The sequence below is a fragment of the Anopheles coluzzii genome, chromosome 3, assembly GCF_943734685.1.
Source record: "Anopheles coluzzii chromosome 3, AcolN3, whole genome shotgun sequence".
NCBI lineage: Eukaryota > Metazoa > Arthropoda > Insecta > Diptera > Culicidae > Anopheles > Anopheles coluzzii.
This window is the reverse complement of record NC_064671.1, coordinates 92,628,091-92,648,799: the sequence shown is the minus strand read 5'-3', so window position 1 is coordinate 92,648,799 and position 20,709 is coordinate 92,628,091. Positions and strand designations below refer to the sequence as shown.

The following is a 20,709-nucleotide window of genomic DNA, read 5'->3' as shown; positions in this document are numbered from 1 at the left end:
GTTCACATGATTTCGTTCAAATTATATTGAAAATCTAGCCTGAAAGTATGCAATCTGTTCAACAAATTGCCCTTAATCAGTCAAAACCGCACACCTAGAAACGATTAAATCGGAGCAGAGTGTTACAAGGTCACATTTGGTTTGCGCTGAATTTGTTTCAATTAGGCCCAAAAACACACAACCCGTCTTGGGGAGCGTCATCATCCACTTCACGCGCTACAAGACATCATCTGCGTGTGCCAGCTACGCTCTCCCTCCCTCCCTCCACCCCACATAATCAAGTGACAAATGATCAAATAGACCCAGGAATGATCAACAAGCCTTCCACAGCCAACTGCAACAACCCGCCATCATTCATCTCATCAAGTCGAGCGGACGAGCTGATTTACATTTCCCCATCGGGGGGAGACTCCCCGGGTTCCACTGTTTATACGGAGCCGGGAGTGGCCGGGAGCAGGGCGGGTAGTTCCGACGTACGGTAAATCATGACCATCAGACGCCATTAATTAGCGCCCGGGCCCGAGCCACACTCACTAAGGGCAGGCGCGTCCGAGACGCTTCACACGAGACACGACACTTGCCTGGGTGTCGGGATCTCATTTGCTCCGATCTCGGCACAGCCCCGATCCGATGTGCGCCGATAAACACCGTAAACACTTTGTTTAACATCGTTTTGAACTTTTTCTTCTTCTTTCATACATCATTTGCTGCGAGAGGTACCCAGGGAAGACCGGCAGAGCGGACGGTTAACGCGGGGACCAAAAGGTGCAAATTGGACGTGTTCCACTTCCTAGAATGTTGTCACCGTTGTGTGTTTGTGGCTCGGCGTGCTATCCGGCTATCCAAATCTATTGACAGTATTTTTCTTTCTTCTCCTTCTCTTTGATCTTTCCCTTCACTTCCTTCCCCGTGAGTGGACGACCACATTCAATGAGGTAAGAGCGTGTTTACAGCAGATTGTAAATACCTTTTTGCACGATGGCATTCAGACGGTACGGGCCTTTCCCGACGCGTCTGGGGGCAGGCGCTGTGGATGCGTAAACATACACGCAAACACACGCACACACACAGCTGAGCAGTTTCAAAAGTAGGGAAAAAATATCATACCCCCGTGACAGATGGTCACACCGGATAACTTACACCTAGCACATCACACGGCACGGGTTTGTAAAGACGGACGGCGGCGACGGACACGTTCCATTGGCGATCGTGGATGATGTGGGTCGTCGTCTTCCCGTCGTCGTCTAGCAAATGCCATATTTACCTCGCTTGACCCATCGTTTTGCAAACTCAACCCCCCCCCCCCCCTCCTCCCCTCGTCAAGACCCCTGTCAGTCGTCGGAAATGGATGACCGACCGGCTAGATAAACATTGCGTGCGGATGAAATGAAGAGCACAGACCCTTACCTGTCACGACGAAACGTATCGCGCCTCACGGGACGCGATGATCGGATCGGTCGGCTTTGGAGCACGGAGACATTCGGAATACTGTGTCTTGGGGAGGTGTATGACAATGAAGCAGCATGAAACTGTCACTCGACACACCCCGAGCCAGGTTATCTTCGGGTCATCTTCCCTCCCCGTGTGTGGTTTTATAACCTTCAAACGACTTCCTTTTCAAAAACTGAAATAATTCTGTCCTCAGCAGCTCATCGGAGCAAGAAGTCGGCATCATCCACTCCCTCCCAACACAATCAAACGGTGGGCCAGTGGAGAGAGAGAGATAAAAAACCACTCCCCATCGAATCGAATTTCATCTTGTTTTCATCCTAAACTTACCACAAATGGATTTCCAATGAAGCCGTTTCAACGCAAGAACCGGTGAAAACTTTATCTCTCCAAACATCTTACGCGCGGCGGATCCACTCGGTTTGCCAACCGAACCGAGCCAAGTGGAGTGCGCCGTTACCCGGGGTTTCGTCTTCAAGCGAGTGACCTTGAAGTGTTTTAGCCCGTTGGAACGAAGTCGGTTTTACTGCTTTTTCTACTCTTTCACGCATTCTCCATATGACAACTTTATCATCAACAGGCAAACAACAGCGGGAAAGGCAATCATCGTGTCTGTTTGTTCGGTTTCTATTATTTCTACATTCTTTTTGTGTGAGCCAGGGGTTGCTATCCACAACGGGCCACGATACGTTATGTGGAGGAGCGATATCAAACTCTTTCGAAATGATGGTAGTTTGTACACACTTCAAACTGTCCACACAGTTTCGCTCGATTGGAAATAAGACACACAAGACACGTACATACATAAAGTCAAACATAAGACACAGAAAACATAATAAAAAACGGAACGAAAGTTGTAAACTTATTGCATACCGCGTCGCACACAGCTTCCACACGAAACCCTATCCCTCGTTCACGCTCACATTCATTCACAGTTTGTCTGTTTGGTTGCAGACGCATTTTCAGAATAACGTTCGGTAACTCGATCAAACCACTAACTACAAAGCTAGAGAAAGCACTAAAAATAGCACTACTTTATATGAGAAAAAAAACACATACAGAAGTTGTAAACGATGGAAGAAGATGAAAATGGCTTTTAAAAATAATGCATGCACAACATTTCGATACGGAGAACCGACACAGATTTATTGAAGAGTGAAGAAAAGCGTCCAAAAGTTGAAGAAACGACAGGAAGAAACGACATCATTCAAGCAAGATCAACAAACGGCATTTTTGTTGTTGAAAACTATGGTGCATGTGTGATGCTGTGTGATGCTATGTAGTCGATGCAATGTGAGGCGTTAGTAGTGTGTGTAGAGTGCTTGGTTGTTCTTTTATTGAATTCGCGTGTTTTAATGGACACTTTAGCGTCCAGCAAACTCTTGAGTCGTTTACATCGTGTGTATTTTTATTACGGTGTAGCGCGTCGATGACGTGTTAATCAAATATATGTAAAAAACATACAACATAGCAGTTAAATAGAAATAGTTGAAGTGATGGTGGCCAGAGATAGAACAGTGAAAGTGGTCTAGAGCGGGTTCACAGTGTACGCCAAAGAGAATAGAGAGAAAAACAGGGAGAGAGAGAGAGTTCTAAAGAAAAGGAAAACGGAAGAACAGACAGATTTTACAGCGAGAAAAACGAACAAAACACGTCAAAAGAAAAAAAATGGAACAAACAAAAACCATGTTGAGATCTTTACCTGTACACTTAAGCCCCTGGTGGATCAAACCGTACAACAGCGAACCACAGTGATCGCAAAACGTTGGACTCGAATAGGTCCACTCTTTAAACTCATGCTTGGTACGGGTGTCCTATATTGGTGGTTATTTGGTGTTGGAAGTGTGTCGGTGTGTTGGTTGGTCGCACACACACACGTGTGCGTTTGATCGGTTTTTTGGGCCACCAGTTTTTCACGATTCACATGCATCGGGGGGTTTTTATTTCCACACAGTTTGCCAAATGAGTTTTTGGTTGCCAAGGTGATTTTGATGGAGTGAGAGGAGGGAACAGATGTAGGATCATGTTTTTGTTTTGTTTGCACCCATTGTGAGCAAGTTGATTTGTTGTTGGTGGTGGTAGTGGTGGTGGTAGTAGGGCCAAAAGTATCATCATGTTGGAATTGGTTCGTCGTTTCGGTTGTCAGTTGGAAGATTGTCATAATGATGATGAGTTGGGTTAAGTGATGTTCAATGACGATTTGTAAGGTTGATTTGTTTTTGTTTTTTTTTATGTTTTGGTTTTGGCACAAAAATCATGAAATAAAAAAAGTTGAAAATATAGAAACGGGAGAACGATTAGAACAGCTAGATCATCTATGAGGAATAAAACTTAAACTTAACGGCTAAAACTTAAATTTCACTTGTTAAGGCAAATAGAAAAAAATGCATAATTATTTTCCTCAACTTATACTTAAAATAATCAGAATGTTGCGTGCTTCTCTTGCCGGTTAAAACGTATTTCAAATAATTCAAAACTGAAGCTCATTGGAAATTGAATGAAAAAAAAAACACATCAACATAAGTATAGAAAGCGTTTTCCCTGATGACTTTTCTGTGGGTTTTTCGTGTATGATTTGTGCGATAAGAACTGCATTAAAATACGCCAAACTGCAATCAGCGAACTCTATTCTAGTGGCTCTATTCTATAGCGCACATACACTCACACAAAAACTAGCTATGCACTAGCAAATCGTACTCGTCCTCCGGAACCTGTCCTGTTGAATTTTTACATCCAATTCGGTTCAATTTCGGTCTGAAGCTTTTTAGTCTTATCAGAGTCTTATTAGAGTCTTATACTCTAATTAGGTACCAGAGGCAAAACCGATTCGCATTGCAAGTAACGGCAGCAGCAGCAGCGGAAGAAGAAAGTAGTACAAACATGTTCGACGGAAACACTGTTTGACGCAGCGGTTCGCACCAGCCGGTCCAGTTTCTATTCTAAAGCAACTCGGAAATTCAACTCAACGCAAGCAGCAACTCTTGCTCTATAAACTAACAGGCTGATCGGTTGGGCGATGCTTATCTATTTAATTCGCTGCTTTAATTAATTTCATGCACGCACTCTTCAATGCTGTCAACACACAGGTGATTGTTGCAAAACGTAAATACGTGCCATATGCCAACTGTTCCATTCTGTACCATACACACCAGCAGTTCGACCTATCGAGCTATGTTACATCCTTTTGCCTAATGCTTTCATTTTGCTGCCGAAGGAAGCTTGCTGCTGCATCATTTTGCGTTTATTTTGATTTGATAGATTAAAGCGAATGCATAAGAAAACCAAACTACCGACTCTTTAGCCTAGCTGAAAGTATAGGAAGCATCGCGAATTACTGTACAGAAAGTGGGAGCGAAGGGAACGGCTCGGAATAAAGTAGACAACGAACAGGGTGTAGGCTCGCTAAATTACTAACATCTCGTTGCATCTTGATCATAACTCTAGGCTGATCGTCTCATCAATTTTCACGCTCAATATAAACTCTGTCAAAGTGCGAAATTGATACGCTTTCCAGCTGTCAACTGCCATCGTAACACGCTTGTCGCACCGATTCGTTTGCCGCGATATTTCATTGCGCCGTAACCGCTTTATTCAATTAGCGTACGCAAACGATCCGTGGAGTGGAAAAGCAAACAAAAAACCAACCGTAAAACTAAACAACCGCGGGGAGCTCCGTCCGACGCCCCCAAACGCCTCCCGAAGAAGATGATTTGTTAAATTAATGCAAAAAGAAACATCGTACGCAGCACACCGGGTAGCTGGGCAACGGAAACGGCCACAGCGAAACGAGGTAGCCAAAATAAAACATAAATTACACTTCCACGAAAAACCGCTAGGGTCGCCAAAACGGAGCAAGCAGGCGTAAAACAAATTCAAAGTGTATAAAGAATAGTCGCGGTGTGGTGCGAGGGGGGAAAAAAGAGCACCAAACCCGGTGCTCCAAGCTGGTCCGGCACTGGATATCTTACACCCGGGGTTCGGGGTTCGTGATCGGACCGTTTGGATGAAGCTATTTTTATTCCGAGCCAGGATGGGAGGGGGCGGCATTGTGGGACTGAGGGCAAAGAAAGCAGGAGCAGAAAATATGGAACGAGTTGCGCGAATGAGCCGAAACGAAGCCAAGATTTAACTAACAAACAGAAAAAAAAGATCGTTCCAAAATTAGTAAAGAGTAAGTTGCTCAAAAAATGAAACACGAAAGCGGCGCTATTATCAACAAGAAATTCAATAACCCTTCTCAAGCTAGCAAGTAATCGAAGAGTCAAAACGCGTTTCCTTTCTTGGGCGGAGGTAAAGGTAAAGTAAATCTTAAATTATCTAAAACGGTTCAAAAGCGGCATTATTATTAAAATAAATCATCAACTAAAACGAGGTATAGATAAGTAAACGAACAAAACTGGGACCTAAATCGGCCCGTACTTACATCGGAATCTGCTCCCTTATCCGCACCCGGACACTTGAAGGTAACGTACTCGTGGCATCGTTTGTGAACGACAAAGGAACAAACTGTTGGAGGCGAAATTAGAACAATCACATCACAGATAAATAAGAAACGCGCAAATCAGTTTCGATCAGCTTTGCGCTCCGTACGTACCTTGACATTGGAATCCTTGCTTGCCAAAGCCCCTGTGGTGGGAAAAGTTATACGATTAATAACGCCGCAGCACCCAGCCGCCGTCAAGAAAATGGAGCGAAAATGGTGGCATGAAACGAGAGAGATTGGGAGAAGAGATAACAATGAAAATATAATTAATTTACTACCGGATGGTGGCTTAACGTTTTGTAAATGATCGGGTTGGGTCAAGCGGGCGCTATCGCTCGCTACAAATTTCCACCTCCAGTTCCCCAGAACTCCTCCAACTCATCAGTGTGTGTGTGTGCTAGGTTCGGTTTTGGGTTTTGTTAATATTTCACCCCGAAAAAACCCTCAAATCGATCCCATGGAACACGCCGTAGTCGCAACAGTCGTTGTCGCAAGGGCACACGACGAAAACCAGCCCCAATCGATGGACAAATTTAAATAAAATATTCCACACTCTACAGGTAGTAGCGCGGTTGGTCGCCTTTTTTGGAAAAGAAAAAACGGAACATAACAAACCTTGCCCCCCCCCCCACCTCCCCATCATCATCCTCGTCATGGCGTGGGGCATGACAAAACCGCACACGCACGCCAGCCGGGATTTTCCCTCCGGGCTTCGGGTTTTGGTTGGGCGGTTTGTTGTGTTGTTTTCTCTCCTCCTTGGGCCTCCCTCACTGCTTCGAATTTGGATAAAATTGATGAAGTGATATTATGTAAGTGTGGACAGTGGGGGCCGCGGGAACCCCGAGGGCGGGCGGCCCCTCTGCTCGCTGCGGGAGCGTTTGTTTGTGACGCGCCGTTTGTCATAATAATTAAATTTTCCGAACACTCAGCTCCGGTCCGGAGGCCCAGCTGCGGTGTGTTGGTTTGGTGTGCTGGTGCCGTGTTTTTTCCCTCCCTCCCATCGCTCGGTGTTGCTGTTTGTTTTGCTAGCTACCGTTCTGCTCGATCTGGTTACAGCCGTTACGGTCGCTAACTCGTTCGGCTTTTTTTTGGCTCGTTCATCAAGCTGGAAAATAGTTTTCCATCAGGCCACAGTCCACAGACCACATTCCATTTGCGGGGCAGTTGAACTTACCATGCAAGGTTAAGCTAACGCAATGAGGGTTTTGTAGAAAGTAACAGCATCAGTTTCAACGTTTTTCCTTTCCATTTATTTTGGTCCTTCGAACCGGATTCAACGGCCATTATTTCTTGCCTCTATGTTAATTAATAAGGGTCCTACTCGTTCTCGTCAACGTAAATTTACCTTTCTTTCTGTTCCAGCGAAATTTTCCATCAATATCATCGACCCAATCCCACATTAACCACATAATTAAATTCATATTTACCTCGCCAAACGCGCGCGTGTAATCGATCACGGCCGAAACCGCCGTGACAGATCCCGTATCAATCCTATTTCCGCTTTCGCTCTTTGTAGCGGAACATGCCAAAGCCCCCTGCGCGTAGGCTGTATTTGGAGGCCGCAAGCAAACATCCCAAAACAAACACTCGCACAGCGTTTGGTGAGTTGATTGAGCTGCGAATTACTATTTTAGCACCAGACTCCGTCCTGGAAGCCTCTTTCCAATCGATTTTCCTTCCTATCGGTTGCCGATTACTCGTAAGCTCGTAATTTAGCGCGAAATCTCGTCGTCGAAGGCACCAGAAAAAGCTGCTTTTCCGGATGTTCAACGGCAAATCAAAATAGCTTCCACATAATTTCCACATCAAAACGCCCATCCCGATCGAGATCGAGAGGACTGGTTGCCATCTTAACCGGCAAGGTATTTTGGCAACCCACGTTCTGCCGCTGGTTGCTCTTTATTTATTATGGCGTGAAAATTAAATGAGCTTCTCCATTCTTCGGCGATAGCAACCCGGGGACCACCTTCTTCTAACACGACATCAACCCAGTGGCTCGTCAAAGTTCGTCAAAAAGCCTATCAAACCCCATCATCCATAAAGCAACAGCTTCGGAAGCAGATGCTGCAGCAGCCTTATGGCTTAAGCATAAACGGGAGCGTGCGTCTGTCGCCCTTCAGAGTGTCACGAGTTCACGTGTGTGTTTTGTTCAATAATTTACACGCATAATTTCCACCCCATCGCCCGGGTTCCCGGGTGTGCACTTTTCCGGTTCCACGAACCGGGTTTTATTGCAAAGCAATCATTGCCCCGTTTGCCTGGTTTGGGGTGGGCGCACCTGGACGCACAGATAAGACGCACAAAGGTGCGACCTGGAAACGAATTAATGCAGGTAGCGTGAAGAGGTCCCCTCGGCTCTTCGGCCTTCCGGCCCTCCCCGGGCAAAGCTCCTTACACCGTTACAAAGTCAGCCGCATCAATATTCCTAACGACAGCGCCCCGAAATTGCTTTCGCCCTTCGCCGAGGGTCCACCGGTTCGTCTCCTTGCTTGCGAGATCGAAATTCGAAATGAATATTTAATCGTGTAATTTATTCGGTTTCACTTGCCTAACAATTCATCCCACCAGCCCTTTTGGGGAATGAGTGGGAATGGGGGAAGAGAAGGGTAGAATATTCTCACGCACTTATCTACCTCGATCGCACATTCCACTCTTCCCCCTACCCACCGGGTTCACATCATTGATGCCCAAACCCATTAACTCTCGGATGTGCGGTGTGCGCGCGGCGACGACCTTGCGCGAATATCCTTCGCGTAACGGCCATTCGGTAATGGAAATGGCACGCCGGCAGCCAATGGCGATAATGGCAAAACCGGTACCAGTGGGGAAAGAAAACCCGTCCCTCGTCCCTTTTTTTCCCGACCCCCCGAATGATGGATGATGGTCCGATGCGAAGGATATCGAGTTCGACGTAAATTAAACACTGGCTCTTCGCGGCTGCGGCGAGATTTTCCATGCTCAATATTCGCCCCCCTATGATGGTTGATTTATGGCTCTAGTTGTGTGTATGTGTGTGTGTGTAGAAGGACGGAGGTTTTTGTCCGCCAAAGTCCATTTACTTATTCTTCGGTGTCGTCGATTAACTTTTCATTTTGTTCCATGTCGAGAAGATCTCTTGCGATATTAGGGCCGGATCAAGCTGATGTAATCGATACAGTTTTAGAGCCTCCGCTACACTGGTAAGTATTTGTGGTCGTTTTGCTGAATATTTTTAATATAAAACTCCTGCAAGTCTTTAATCTCAAGCTAAATCATTTTAAAAAAGCAAGTTCACGCTCACTGTCCGGAGCACAACAGCACTATTACAGCCACGAACGACAATTATTGCACTTGCCTTTACCAACGTCCAAAGACTTTGATCCGTCGCAGCAGCGCAAAAGTTTTCCGTTCTGCAAGGGCCGTTTGTTTCTTTCCTTTCTTCTTTGCACCAAATTGAGGCAGCGAAAAAAAACGAAACAACACCCAAACCGAACCAGTGGAAAAGTCAAATTTAACCCCCAGAACCAAACAAAAAAAAACCTCCTAAACCACACCGACAAACAACGTTAGCATGGGCCACACACCACCAAGACGGCGACGACGAACGGGCCAGGGCCGAAACATTTTGCTGCAGCCGGCGGCTATCAAGCAGCTGCTACTGTTGCCGCTATTAAACGCGAAAAGAAAGAGAAAACACCCGCCCTTTGAGCTACCAACACCAAACACCCGCCCGGTATGATCGGCGCAGCTCTATGCTGAATCCATTACCCAGCGGAAATCAACCGAAACTCGGTAAAGCGACGAAAAGAAGGGCAGCCAAAGTTGTGTTGCCCGCCGCCGAACAAATGCGGTAGGAAATTTGGATCGGTTCCCAAACTCTCTCCCCCTCCAAACCGGGTTTCAGAAGGAGAGGAGAGGAGGAGAGAGTGAGAAAAAAACCCACCACCCTTCCCAAAAGCACCAGTGCCGATGATACTCTGCTTTGGTTTGGTGGAAATTGAACCAACCGCACCACAGCGCCTTCCGACCCGCCCTCCTTCAAGACGTCAAAAAGCTACCAAACTCAAACCTCCTTACATCAATGTCCTGTTTTCCTCAACGGCTTACACCTCTACCGCGACGCTCCCAATCGAAGTAGGCGAAGAAGAAAAGGCAATAGCTCAGGCAGAGGAAGCCAACAACAACCAAAACAAATGGCAAAAAACGGCTTGCAAACCACACACACACACACAATGAGTGGAAAGAAAAGCCTGCAGAGAATTGGCGCTGATGGAAGCTGGCTGGGTGGTTTTTTTCCAAGCCGTCGTGGGAAAGTGTGGTTGCCCTCCGGGCGATTGAGGGGCGTGGGGGGAGGTAGAAGACGCTTGCAATACAAAAGAAGCCAGTCCACGGGGTGGCCGGACAAGGAGGGAACAGATGTGTGGGAAATGGCGAAAGCGCTTAATAGGAAACGGCTTTCACACCGACCGACCGACCGAGAAGCGGTGGCTTTATTTCGTTTAGGACGTGGCAGAGTGATAAGGAACAGGCTGATAGCTGTCCAAAACCGGTAACAGAATAACAAATAACGTTTCAGAAATGTATTAAGATGTTGTTGAGGCGCACGGAAAGGGAAAGAAAACATAGAAATGTGGGAGAAAAACGAGAGAAAACAGGAAAACTACAATAGATAATTAAAGTATAAAACAAATTAAGGAAAAAACATCAAATAACACTTAAAATAAAACATTGAAATAGTAAAAACAGAACATAAAAAGTTGTTGGATAACAGAACAGAAAGAAACAAACACACTTATTTTCTGTGACATGTTTCATGCGCTTGAAGACTAACACAGTGACGAAACGACCTGTTACACTGTTGCCTGCGTGTGCAAAATGTGAGTGAAAAAAAAATGATCCCAAACCTCAACGCCTTTCCGCCTCAAAACCAACCCAGCCGGAAAACTGTTTGCTTCTTGGGAACACACACACACACACGTACATACACAACCACACCAAATCTTTGCGCCACTTTTTGCATTGTGTTTTACAGTATCTTTTCGCTGGAATTACCCTTTCCCGTTCATGTGGGAGAACAAACTTTGCTTTAATGCAAAGTTTTCAGCATTTTGTTTGTGTGTGTTTGTGTGTGTGTATTGGTCCACCCTCCAGTGTGTGTGTGTGTGCACAAGCGAGACACAAAGAGAGCGAGAGATGATGCTGTGGTTGAAAAAGTTGCCCAATACCTCCGTACAAACACTTGCGTCACTGGGCAGGGTCCCAAGGCAAGCAGGTTCCTCGCTTGCTTACTCTGAAAGAGAAAAAAGAGGAAAGTCCATCTCTCGGGAATACGTCGCTCTGTTCCAGGAGTTTTTCCGTGTTTCATACTATGATAGCTTCGTCCTAGGTCCTCAACACACCTGCAGGGACCTCCTCGCAAAACCCCAACCAGCGGCAAGGGAAAACTTCGCTCAAAGAACAAAACTACCCAAGGTGGCGGCAACAGTAGCGGCAGATAAGCGCTACGTGCGCCCGGGATCGGGGACGTCCCTGCAGAACCCGGGCCCTGACCAATGTGAAACCGTGCATGAAACATCACCCTTCAGCAAGATCAACATTTCCAGGAAATGTGTTTTCAATGTGTGTGCTTTCTTCGTTTACTAAACCAAAAATTCCGCAAAATGTTTACCTTCGCCTTCGTCGTCATACTCGCTTGGACTTCTTATCGAGCTGACAAATATTAATTTAGAAAGCAGAGTACTTTTTTTGTGCCAGTGTGCCCTTCCCTGTCTCTATCGAAATTGGTAATTTTCTTGCGCTCCTTTACAATGTCTGCCCTCTTTTTTTTGTTGGCTCCTTCCTCCACAAGCGGGCAAACGAAAGATTGTGCTGATGACCAGAAGGTGCTAGTCACCTCGTTCTAGTACGACGGGTTATCGGTGTCATAAATTTTTCCCTATTCCTTTTTTTTCGCTGTTGTTGCTACTTCTGCCAGTCTCGGGAGAGATTTTGTAACAGAAAACCCTACAGCACAGCATGTTTTAGACTTCAGTTAGGTTGGGTTTCTTTCTTATCGGCGTTTGCTTTCTTTCTTTCCTTGACACGGCCAGCGGCGCAGCATAGGATATCGGTAGCAGCCGCACGAGGAGTATTTAGGCGTTGACGTGATGAATGACCGATGTCAGATCAGGATAAAACTTTTACCTTTTTTCCCCCGCTTTTGTCGGCAAGCGTTCGTTTAGGGTCTGTGGTTGTCACCAGGAAAGATGGTAACAGTTGTGAATGTTACAAGATGCTATGTCTTTCAGTACATAACCTTATATGTTTCGGAAAGCTAGAGCTTTGGCTAACTTTTAACCTTCCGAAAAGCGTACCTTTTGGCGCTTAAAGCACAAAACTGCACAGAGTTCTTTCAAGATCATTCAAATTATTTCCAATATAAAACGCTGGAGCATCTAAACCCTCTGCCATTTAGAATCCTGCCCGAGTCAAATTAAAAGCCACCTGCATCCCCCGCCTTCCCACCAACATGTTGGCATGTTGACAAATTTCATTAAAACCATTCACCCCGAACCGATCCAGTGTCGGCAAGCGTTTGCACGAGTGCGACACCGAGTATGATTGAATTTACACCTAGCCCATCACCAATCGCTTGCTCTGGCACTTTGGCTTCTCGAATATCCGTCCGTCACCATCCGTTCTTTTCCAACCAACCAACGTACTGCATCGTACCGGAGCACCGGTGGAATGTTTGCTCGCTGAAACCCACCGTAAGGAAGCCAGAATAATTTACACTCCAAATCACTCGAGCTCTTTTGCCGCGCACACCGCGCCCAACTACGGGGAAAACATAAAGCTCCACTCCAAAAAAAAAACCGTCACACCGCCACACGAGGTAATAGGATTTTCGTCGTCAACAGACGTCGCCCGCAACCCCTCAAACAGAGCCACCAAGAGCCACAGCTCGTCGTCGACGCGCGAAAACTCTCCCCCGAGAGAAAGAAAGCTTACCGGCGGCTTGGGCACATCGAAAACTCGAGCCAGCAAGGACGGATGCTACGGTGAAGCTGAAAATTCATTTCTTTTCGAACTGTGCACCGTTTCCATTTATTATTAAATAAGGTACAATGCTGGAGAGTCGGTTACGTGCTCCAGGTCCTGCACATGTTCGGCACACACAAACACACACAACCAGGAAATGGAGAGCCAACGCGTGAACAAGTTTCGCTAATGCCACGGACACAGCATACGGTAACATGGGAGCATTGTAGTCGGTGGTTCTTTTCGGACGGCCACTAGTGCTTGTGAAGTGAAGTTGGTCTGCAGACGATGAAGTTCAAATTTGTCGCTTTATTTAATTTTCACCTTTATCAAGTGGCGTCCGTGCCATGGGACAATGTTGTAGTTTTTGGGGCCTTCAACCAACAGTCCATCGTAAAGGGGAAACAATATTTTTAAGCTTTTTACCAGCTTTTCCATGAAATTGTGTAAAATAGCACAACGACAACAACAACAACAAAAAACAACGAAGTCATCACATCTGCCAAACGGAACCATTTCAAATTGTTCCGGTTGAATTTTCCCACCGGGCCCGTACATGACAAGCTCCCCCAGCAGCAACAGCAGGCCTGGGAGAAACAAACATCATTTGGTCCTTCGAACCGGATTTCTGCGCTCGTTCCGATGACGCAGGAGAAATGGCACCGAAAAGCTTTCGCATTAACCATGGCCGCTTCGTGTGTGTGTGTTTGTACGTAACCGCGTGACACGTCTACAACACGTCATGTCACACTGGATGGAACTTTAGTTTGCAGTTCTTCGTTCGGTCACATTCTTTTTCCCTCGTCGCTTTCCATGTACCGTGTATGTGTGTGTATGTTATGTAAGCTTCATCGCCCATTCTGACTGATTCCAACCGATATGGCATGGCGGACCGTCACTGAACCGTTAAAGGTGGCTCCCTTGACAGAAGCCAGCAAACTGTTGCTCGGTGCCAACTTCCGACACACGTACATACACAGACACACACACGTATCCCAAGGTAACGACGATCAGAATCTCATTTACCTTCCAAACGTTGCGGTACAAACTAATGGCAAAGCTCTAGCTTGCCAACGCTGAGCAGAGTACCGATTGAACCCATCCCACCGAGTTATAACACCAAACGAACCCTGAAAAAAGACCTACCATTTGCCTGGGACACCCTCTGGAGCACACACGGCAAACACAGGAAGGCTTAAACCCAACCAGAAGGTTGATGAGATGAAAGGCAACTCGATACCGATGGGGGACGATGATGTGTAGGGGGAAAAGTTGGGAACACTTTTTTCGTGTCCGCGCTGCCCTAAACATGGCCTACCTCAAACCAAAGTATGCAAAGGCAGAACCAACCGGGAGCGAAAATATGTCAGGTGATTGTTTCAGATCAAAACCCATTACGGGGAACCACCGGGGAGGTGTCCTGTGACGAACTACATGTTCGATATGGGGTTGAGGAGCCACGCAGGGCCAGCACGTCCCCGGATCTAACAAAACACTCCTGAGAACCAGCCTTCGGGGCCATTTTCTGGGCGTATACTTTTTCCCTCACACAATCCGAATCCTTTCGTCCAACAGCCAACATCAAAATCCAAAGCGAAAAAAAACACAACAACCAGCAAAACAGATGAGATGAAAAGCATTGCTAGAGGCAGAAGGGTGCCGCCGTTGGTTGAATTGGTAGAAAAACTTGTTGAACCAGGACGATGGTGACCATCCACACAGAGCACGGGATGGAAATAGAATATTGGCTCCCGCCGGGTTCGTTTTTCGACCAGTGTGGACGAAGCGGCTCCCACCAATCAAACCGGTAGGGACAGAACAGCAATCCGTCCTTGTGATGGGCGTCTCTCTCTCTCTCTGAGCGTTTTTTCCGTCCATCGTTTCATCAGAACATGATATCCATCCGGCAGCCTGTTATTTCATTCCTGTGACTGAGTACAAGCTATTTCCATATCGCTCTTCAGCCGTGTTTGCGAACATTTAAGGTGCACGCCACACAACTCCCATGTCTGCCCCATGGCTCCCAGGGTTTGGCTCGCGGAATCAAAGCTGTTGAAAAGCCCAACCATCCAAGGGCGCTCGAGATCAAAGCGGGTTTATAAATAGGATAGGATACGGCATAAAAACGGCACTTCTTAAATTGTGAAACAACATGCTCCACAACAAGGAGATCCCATAGCTGGATCTCTGCTGTTCCATTCAGAAGGTTTCTAGTAATAACATAACTTGTGTGCCAGTTGGAACGAAAATTGAAGTCACCAAGCAACGTACTGCTAAGGAGATTGCAACAAGCATCAACGTAAGAGCTTGTTCCGAGCAACAATCTAACCAAGCTTCCCTCTATTGTAGCTGTAATTGCAAACTCCCCTTGCCACAGTACGTACACCTTCGGGCTCGATTACTGCGCGCTCCATTACGGCTCAATATCACAAAGCCTCGAGAGTTTGAGCTTTTCCTGAGGACGTTGAGGTCGAAACTGCATCTCGCACGGAGCGAGAGAGAGAGAGAGAACGAGAGGTACATTGAACCAAATTGATTACTGATACCGATCTTCAATAGAACCTCCCTGTCCCAGGGTTCGGTTTCCGATAGCTGTGATTTCCCCTGTTGCTCGTGCGTCCCCAACTCTCTCCACCCTGCACTGTTCAATCTTGCCAAGCACACAATCCAAAGCCGCAACCGGTACGTAATCTAAATCTCAAGCATTTCTTGATTTACCGGTTTTGCAAAATCGGTGACATCCTCCCCCGGGGGGCACCGGCATCGAGTGGGCGCCCGTGTGCTCAAAGCTGAAGCTCCTCGTTGCTTAATACCACCCTGCATCGCAAAGCTACACCAGGCCATCAAATCAACGACTGAGCAAGGCGAGATGGATGGAGCAAGGCGTCACAAACGATATCGAATTCCGCACATCTTCGCATTCGATGCAGGAATACTCTTCCGCAGTGCGGAACAGTTGTTCCGACGACGAAGACGAAGGCATCGATGATAAAGTCCGTGCAGGTAGCAGCAGTTGGAGTTGGATATCGGGGGGGGGGGGGGCGAAAAAACGATTCAAGATAATTCTAATGAATTCCTAACAAGTTTCTAGCGCCGCTCTTCTCCATCGGGCACATTCTACAGCTTCTTCCAGGCTCGAAGGTGATGCTCGAAAGGCATATTGAATGAGAAATAGCACAGTGAGTTGTAAATAAATGCAGCTCGCTTAAGGAACTGCTTCAACTGCTTGACTCGGTTTCGGTAGTGTACGAAATTCCATCTTGCTCCCGCCCAGACACTGACTTGTCCACTCTTAATGGACTCGAGCAATTCAAAGTATCCATTAAGCTGGAGACGGTCACGACCCATTGAGGCCTTTTTATCTTCACAAACTGTGTCCATACCATTAGCAGCGTACAATGCCGGTCCCTCATTTACAGGTTTCCAGCGGAAAGGAAACCGATCCGACCATCGATTCCACTTTCCCGAGAACGGTCAACTGAAGCAATCGGTCAGAAATTAACTTTGGAATTTTGCGTTCACTTCGTCTACTTCTCGGAATACTCTAGGCGTACACTGGCTGCACAACCCAACCCACACAGAACCCCCACCGACCTTTACACTGAGCTGTATTTTCAATCCCTGCCGAGCCGCACGAGAAAATGTTGTCGGGGAATGCTTTCCCTCCACGATTCCATTCCCCGGAGCCGCAATAACAAGTCAACTTCCGAGGAAGCAACCCAAGATGGGATCGTCGTGAGATTTATCTGCTCTTGTCTGCCTTTGTTACACGATGATAATGTCAACAAGGGAGTGAAAGCGCACTCATACACACACACAAAAACACTCTTATTTGTCCACAGGGCCAGATTGGGCCGATGATAGCCGATGTTCGAAAGCGGCACAACACAACAGGTTGCCCGAGCAAGCCCACGCACACACAGGAATTACGGGGAATTGGAGGACATCGCTTCGTGGTACAACATGACTCCTTTGCGGTGGGTGCCGCTGATGTAGGTGTAGGCACGTAAGGTCGGTTTATTGGAGCGCCTCTCGCAATCTCGCCGTACGAATGCGCGTACGATTGCACGGTATATCCTTATCAGCATTATGTCCACACCAAGCGCGTGCCTAATGAGTGCTGGAGGAGGTCGTCTTATTTCCAGAAAGTTGTCCCACACCACCTGCACCGCGCGTAAAGGTCATCTCGAGCCACCCCCGATCGATCTGCTTACGACGCAGCCAAACGAGCCAAATGTTGAAGCCAAACGGCCTCATCTTTCCGCCCTCTTTACACCCACACTGGCGTGTTGGGGCGAAAGGAAAACTACCACCGCTAATCTTACCACCAACACCACCCCGATCATCATCCCGAAAATTCATCGCAGCCGGGGTTTTGCGCAACATCCGCGCGACCTTTATCCGTCATGCCCGTACCCGTCGTCTTTTTTCCGGGAAATGTGCTGTATCGCATTTAAATTTGACATTTACCGATGGAACCTGTGTCTCCCTCGAGCAGGGGAGAGGCGGTTGAAAGCAAGAGAAAGAAAGAGATATTGCCGTTGAAAGGACAACGCTTGCCGCCGGGGCACAACGAGGCTGTGAAGGAGCTACCGCAACAACAAAAAACAACACCTCCACACGAAGCGCGAAACAGAGGTGCACGAAAATATTAAGATAAATAAATGGGGTAAACATAAATAAAAGGATCTTCGCCATCAGCTTCTGTTTCTTCTTTTGCTCGCCATCTTATCGTACGGATCAAGCGGCTCTTGTGTGTGTGTGGGTGGGAAGAGCAATCCACCGACAAACCAACAAAAAGGGATCCTTTTATGCCTTACGCCGAAAATGAAAACAACTCCTTCAGCGAACGTCGATTGAATTAATGTGTTTGTATTGCAATCAAATCAACAGCGCAGGAGGGATCGGGGAAATCCATCATGCAAAGGGTAACAGAGGTAACGGAAGCCAACCTCTCTCGCCCTTCTAATAAGACGCAATAAAACAGACACAAGCGCAAGAAAACATCATCATAAAATCCTTCGGTTATGAAGAAAAATGTTATTGCCTTACATTCATCCTAATGTGGCGTCGTTTTCCGATTGTTGCCGTTTTTGTCCGCATCTCGTTCTCGCCTTGCCACTATCCTACTTCACCTCCCGCTACCTAGCGGGCTACACCATTGCCTGCATGGTGAGCTTTCTCGCCGAAACAAAGCGATCCATTTTCCACTCTTGGTTGCTATTTTGTGTGGCGCTCGCTGTTGCATCGCCGACGGACTGTAAGCCCGCCAGCCAGGGGGAGAAAAATGCTCTGAGTAGGAAAAATGGAAAGCGAGCGGCAATCCACGGATAAATATCTGGCCGAGATGGGTTCGCTTTTCGGGACCGATGATGCCGCAACACATACAGACGCGACGGACGTCACGCTTTTGCTTGCCCTCGCGGAACGGGCTCGAAAGGTCAAACCATCGGATCGGAAAGATGTCCTGCTGGGCGATGACGTCACTATTTTTCCCACAGCATTGAGCGTTGGATTCTGCTGCTAATCTCATTCTCTCATACCCTCTCTCATTCTCCCACTCCTATAGCTTCGGCATCCATCGACTCTCGCATTCGCTTCCATCGCACATACTTTCCCGACGCCAATTGCGGACATGTGCTCCACACGCGCAGACACACTTTCACTGCAATAAATCAGTGCCGAGGTTTGAACGGATGGCGTGGTGAGACATAACCAAAAAACAATAAAAAAAGAGACAGCTGAAACCATCTCGCCTCGCCCACGCGGCGAAAAGGATTCCGCGTGCGGTTTTGATTGAGTGCCCTGGCGCGATGTCGTCAGCAAAAGAAACCTGTTGTTGCCGATTGAGAAGGTAACGAGTTGAGGATGGGAAAATAAAAAGTACGCCCTTGTTGATTGTTTTCTCCTTCGCCTCTCTCAGACATCCACACTGGAGCGGGACATAACTGTTGAGTGTTGCTAATTGAGCTGAAGTGTACTCGTTTTGGTATCTTGTATCGTTTGTTGACTGAATTGGTTAGCAATGTTTCGCTGGGATTGAAATATGAGCAACCTCAACAGCTCATTTATCACCTTTAGGTTCTAAAAGATCACTGATGTTCATTCATGTGTGAAAGACATGTCATAGCAAACATCAACTCAACTCTATTGGATGCTTCTTTGTGTTAAAAGAGTTGAAAGAATGTTCTATGGTTATGAGAATTTCACGAATTTCACAATGAAAAGCGTACAAAATGGCATATCAACTCCAACAAATCTGGTAGAAATGATCAAATAAGAGATTTCAGAATCTCGAAGGATTTCTAGTGCCTTCTCGAATATTGTTCTTCATTTGATGCTATATCCCGAACATCCATTCTCAGTTTTTTGGTCTTCTGAACTAGTCACAAGTGCCATCGTCCATCAATCTTAACATACATCTCCACCTACGTAAGCAACTTAGAGGTCTATGTTCCGCAGGAAGATGTTATAGATTCCCAGGAATAGTTCAGGAATAGAAGCCTGAATATCAGCGCCTGTTTGAAACATGATCCTACATCTTGACAGTATCAAACATATTGTAAGGACCTAACTTCAAAAATGTTCTTACATCGTGTGTTATTCCCTCAGTCATACTCTTTCAAATACTCTTTACAGATACACCCAAGTTAACATAATAATGATTCTCACGAGACTTTAGCCCTTGCTACATTTAATAAACCCTAAATATATGAACACATTTACAGAAATGGACGTCCCATATGTTTATCAAAACTTTCCACTAAATTAAACGAGTACCTGAGCTCCAACTGCTTTTTATCACGTCCAAAACATGTCCCACCCAACGCAATATGTCAACCTGTACCGTTGTACGATATGAGCATAAATGTATGCTGCTGTGTTTCTGCTTTCGGTCGCTCTAACCTGTCATAAAATCATCACCAAAACCACGACAGCCTTTCAGTTTGCTCGCTGCCTCTCCATTCTTACCCCAAATCCGGAAGAACCTAGGCCTCAAAAACTGTACAGCAACTGTGTTTTTGTGTGTTTCGATGTGTTTCCAGGCGTATGTGTGTGGTCAGCGTACCCCCGCAGCACCTCTGTTTCACCCTGTCAGCCCTATCGATCGAGAGGAGTAGGGACGATTTGCTGTTTTCTTTTTTTACGAGCTATCATTCCGCTGTCCGAGCTAAAAAGGGACACCCGAGGGCCAACCAGATAGTGCTGCTACGTGTTTAACCGCCGAACTTACCGACCTTGTTTCGGTCCTGGATGTTTCGGTGATTAAGGTTTCTGACCTGCTGCAGCACCGCTGCCCGCTTCCTTGCGGGTGGTTTTCACCTGCCATCCTCGCGGGGCGGGTTCAATTTCCCCCCTCCGCTTAGCGGTTAAACGGTACGCGGTGGGCACTGCCGCCCCTCGTTCACTCGCTGCGGTGTAATGGCCATTTTGTTGCAACCATCATTACGGCTTTGCTATCTTGTGTAGCCTCCCCGTTTCACTGCTGCTACTGCTGTGGCAGCGATTCAATGGGAATCGATCGAGCTGTGAGCGCTTGTATGTATCTGTCTGTGCACGCTGTGACTTTGCCTGTTGGATGGGATGGGGCAATTTGGTAGCTGAAATTTTCGGATGGTAGCACCGCTTCCGGTTAACCAGATCCCAGGCAGCCCAAAACTCTTCTCCTTTTCCTCTTCTCAACTCCAAAATGTCTCTCGAGGGGTTTTTGGCGGGGCATAAAGGGGAGTACCCTGCATAGTCCAAAATCAGATCACAGCAGAACGTTGCCCTGGCCA

General features: G+C 46.9%; 1 protein-coding gene across 2 annotated transcripts in view; it reads right to left on the bottom strand.

Annotated features, from left to right (window-relative positions):
* Nucleotides 1-20,709, bottom strand: part of LOC120954942 (protein kinase C, brain isozyme-like) — a 58,945-nt gene that overhangs the window by 21,587 nt on the left and 16,649 nt on the right. The window contains exons 3-5 of one of the 2 annotated variants that reach the window (XM_040375301.2): nt 6,044-6,075; nt 5,873-5,955; nt 3,152-3,263 (exon numbers count right to left, since the gene is read on the bottom strand). In XM_040375301.2, coding sequence (XP_040231235.1) covers nt 3,152-3,263; nt 5,873-5,955; nt 6,044-6,075 — 227 coding nt within the window. The remainder of the gene's footprint in view (nt 1-3,151; nt 3,264-5,872; nt 5,956-6,043; nt 6,076-20,709) is intronic. The other variant, XM_040375304.2, reaches the window with a different exon arrangement.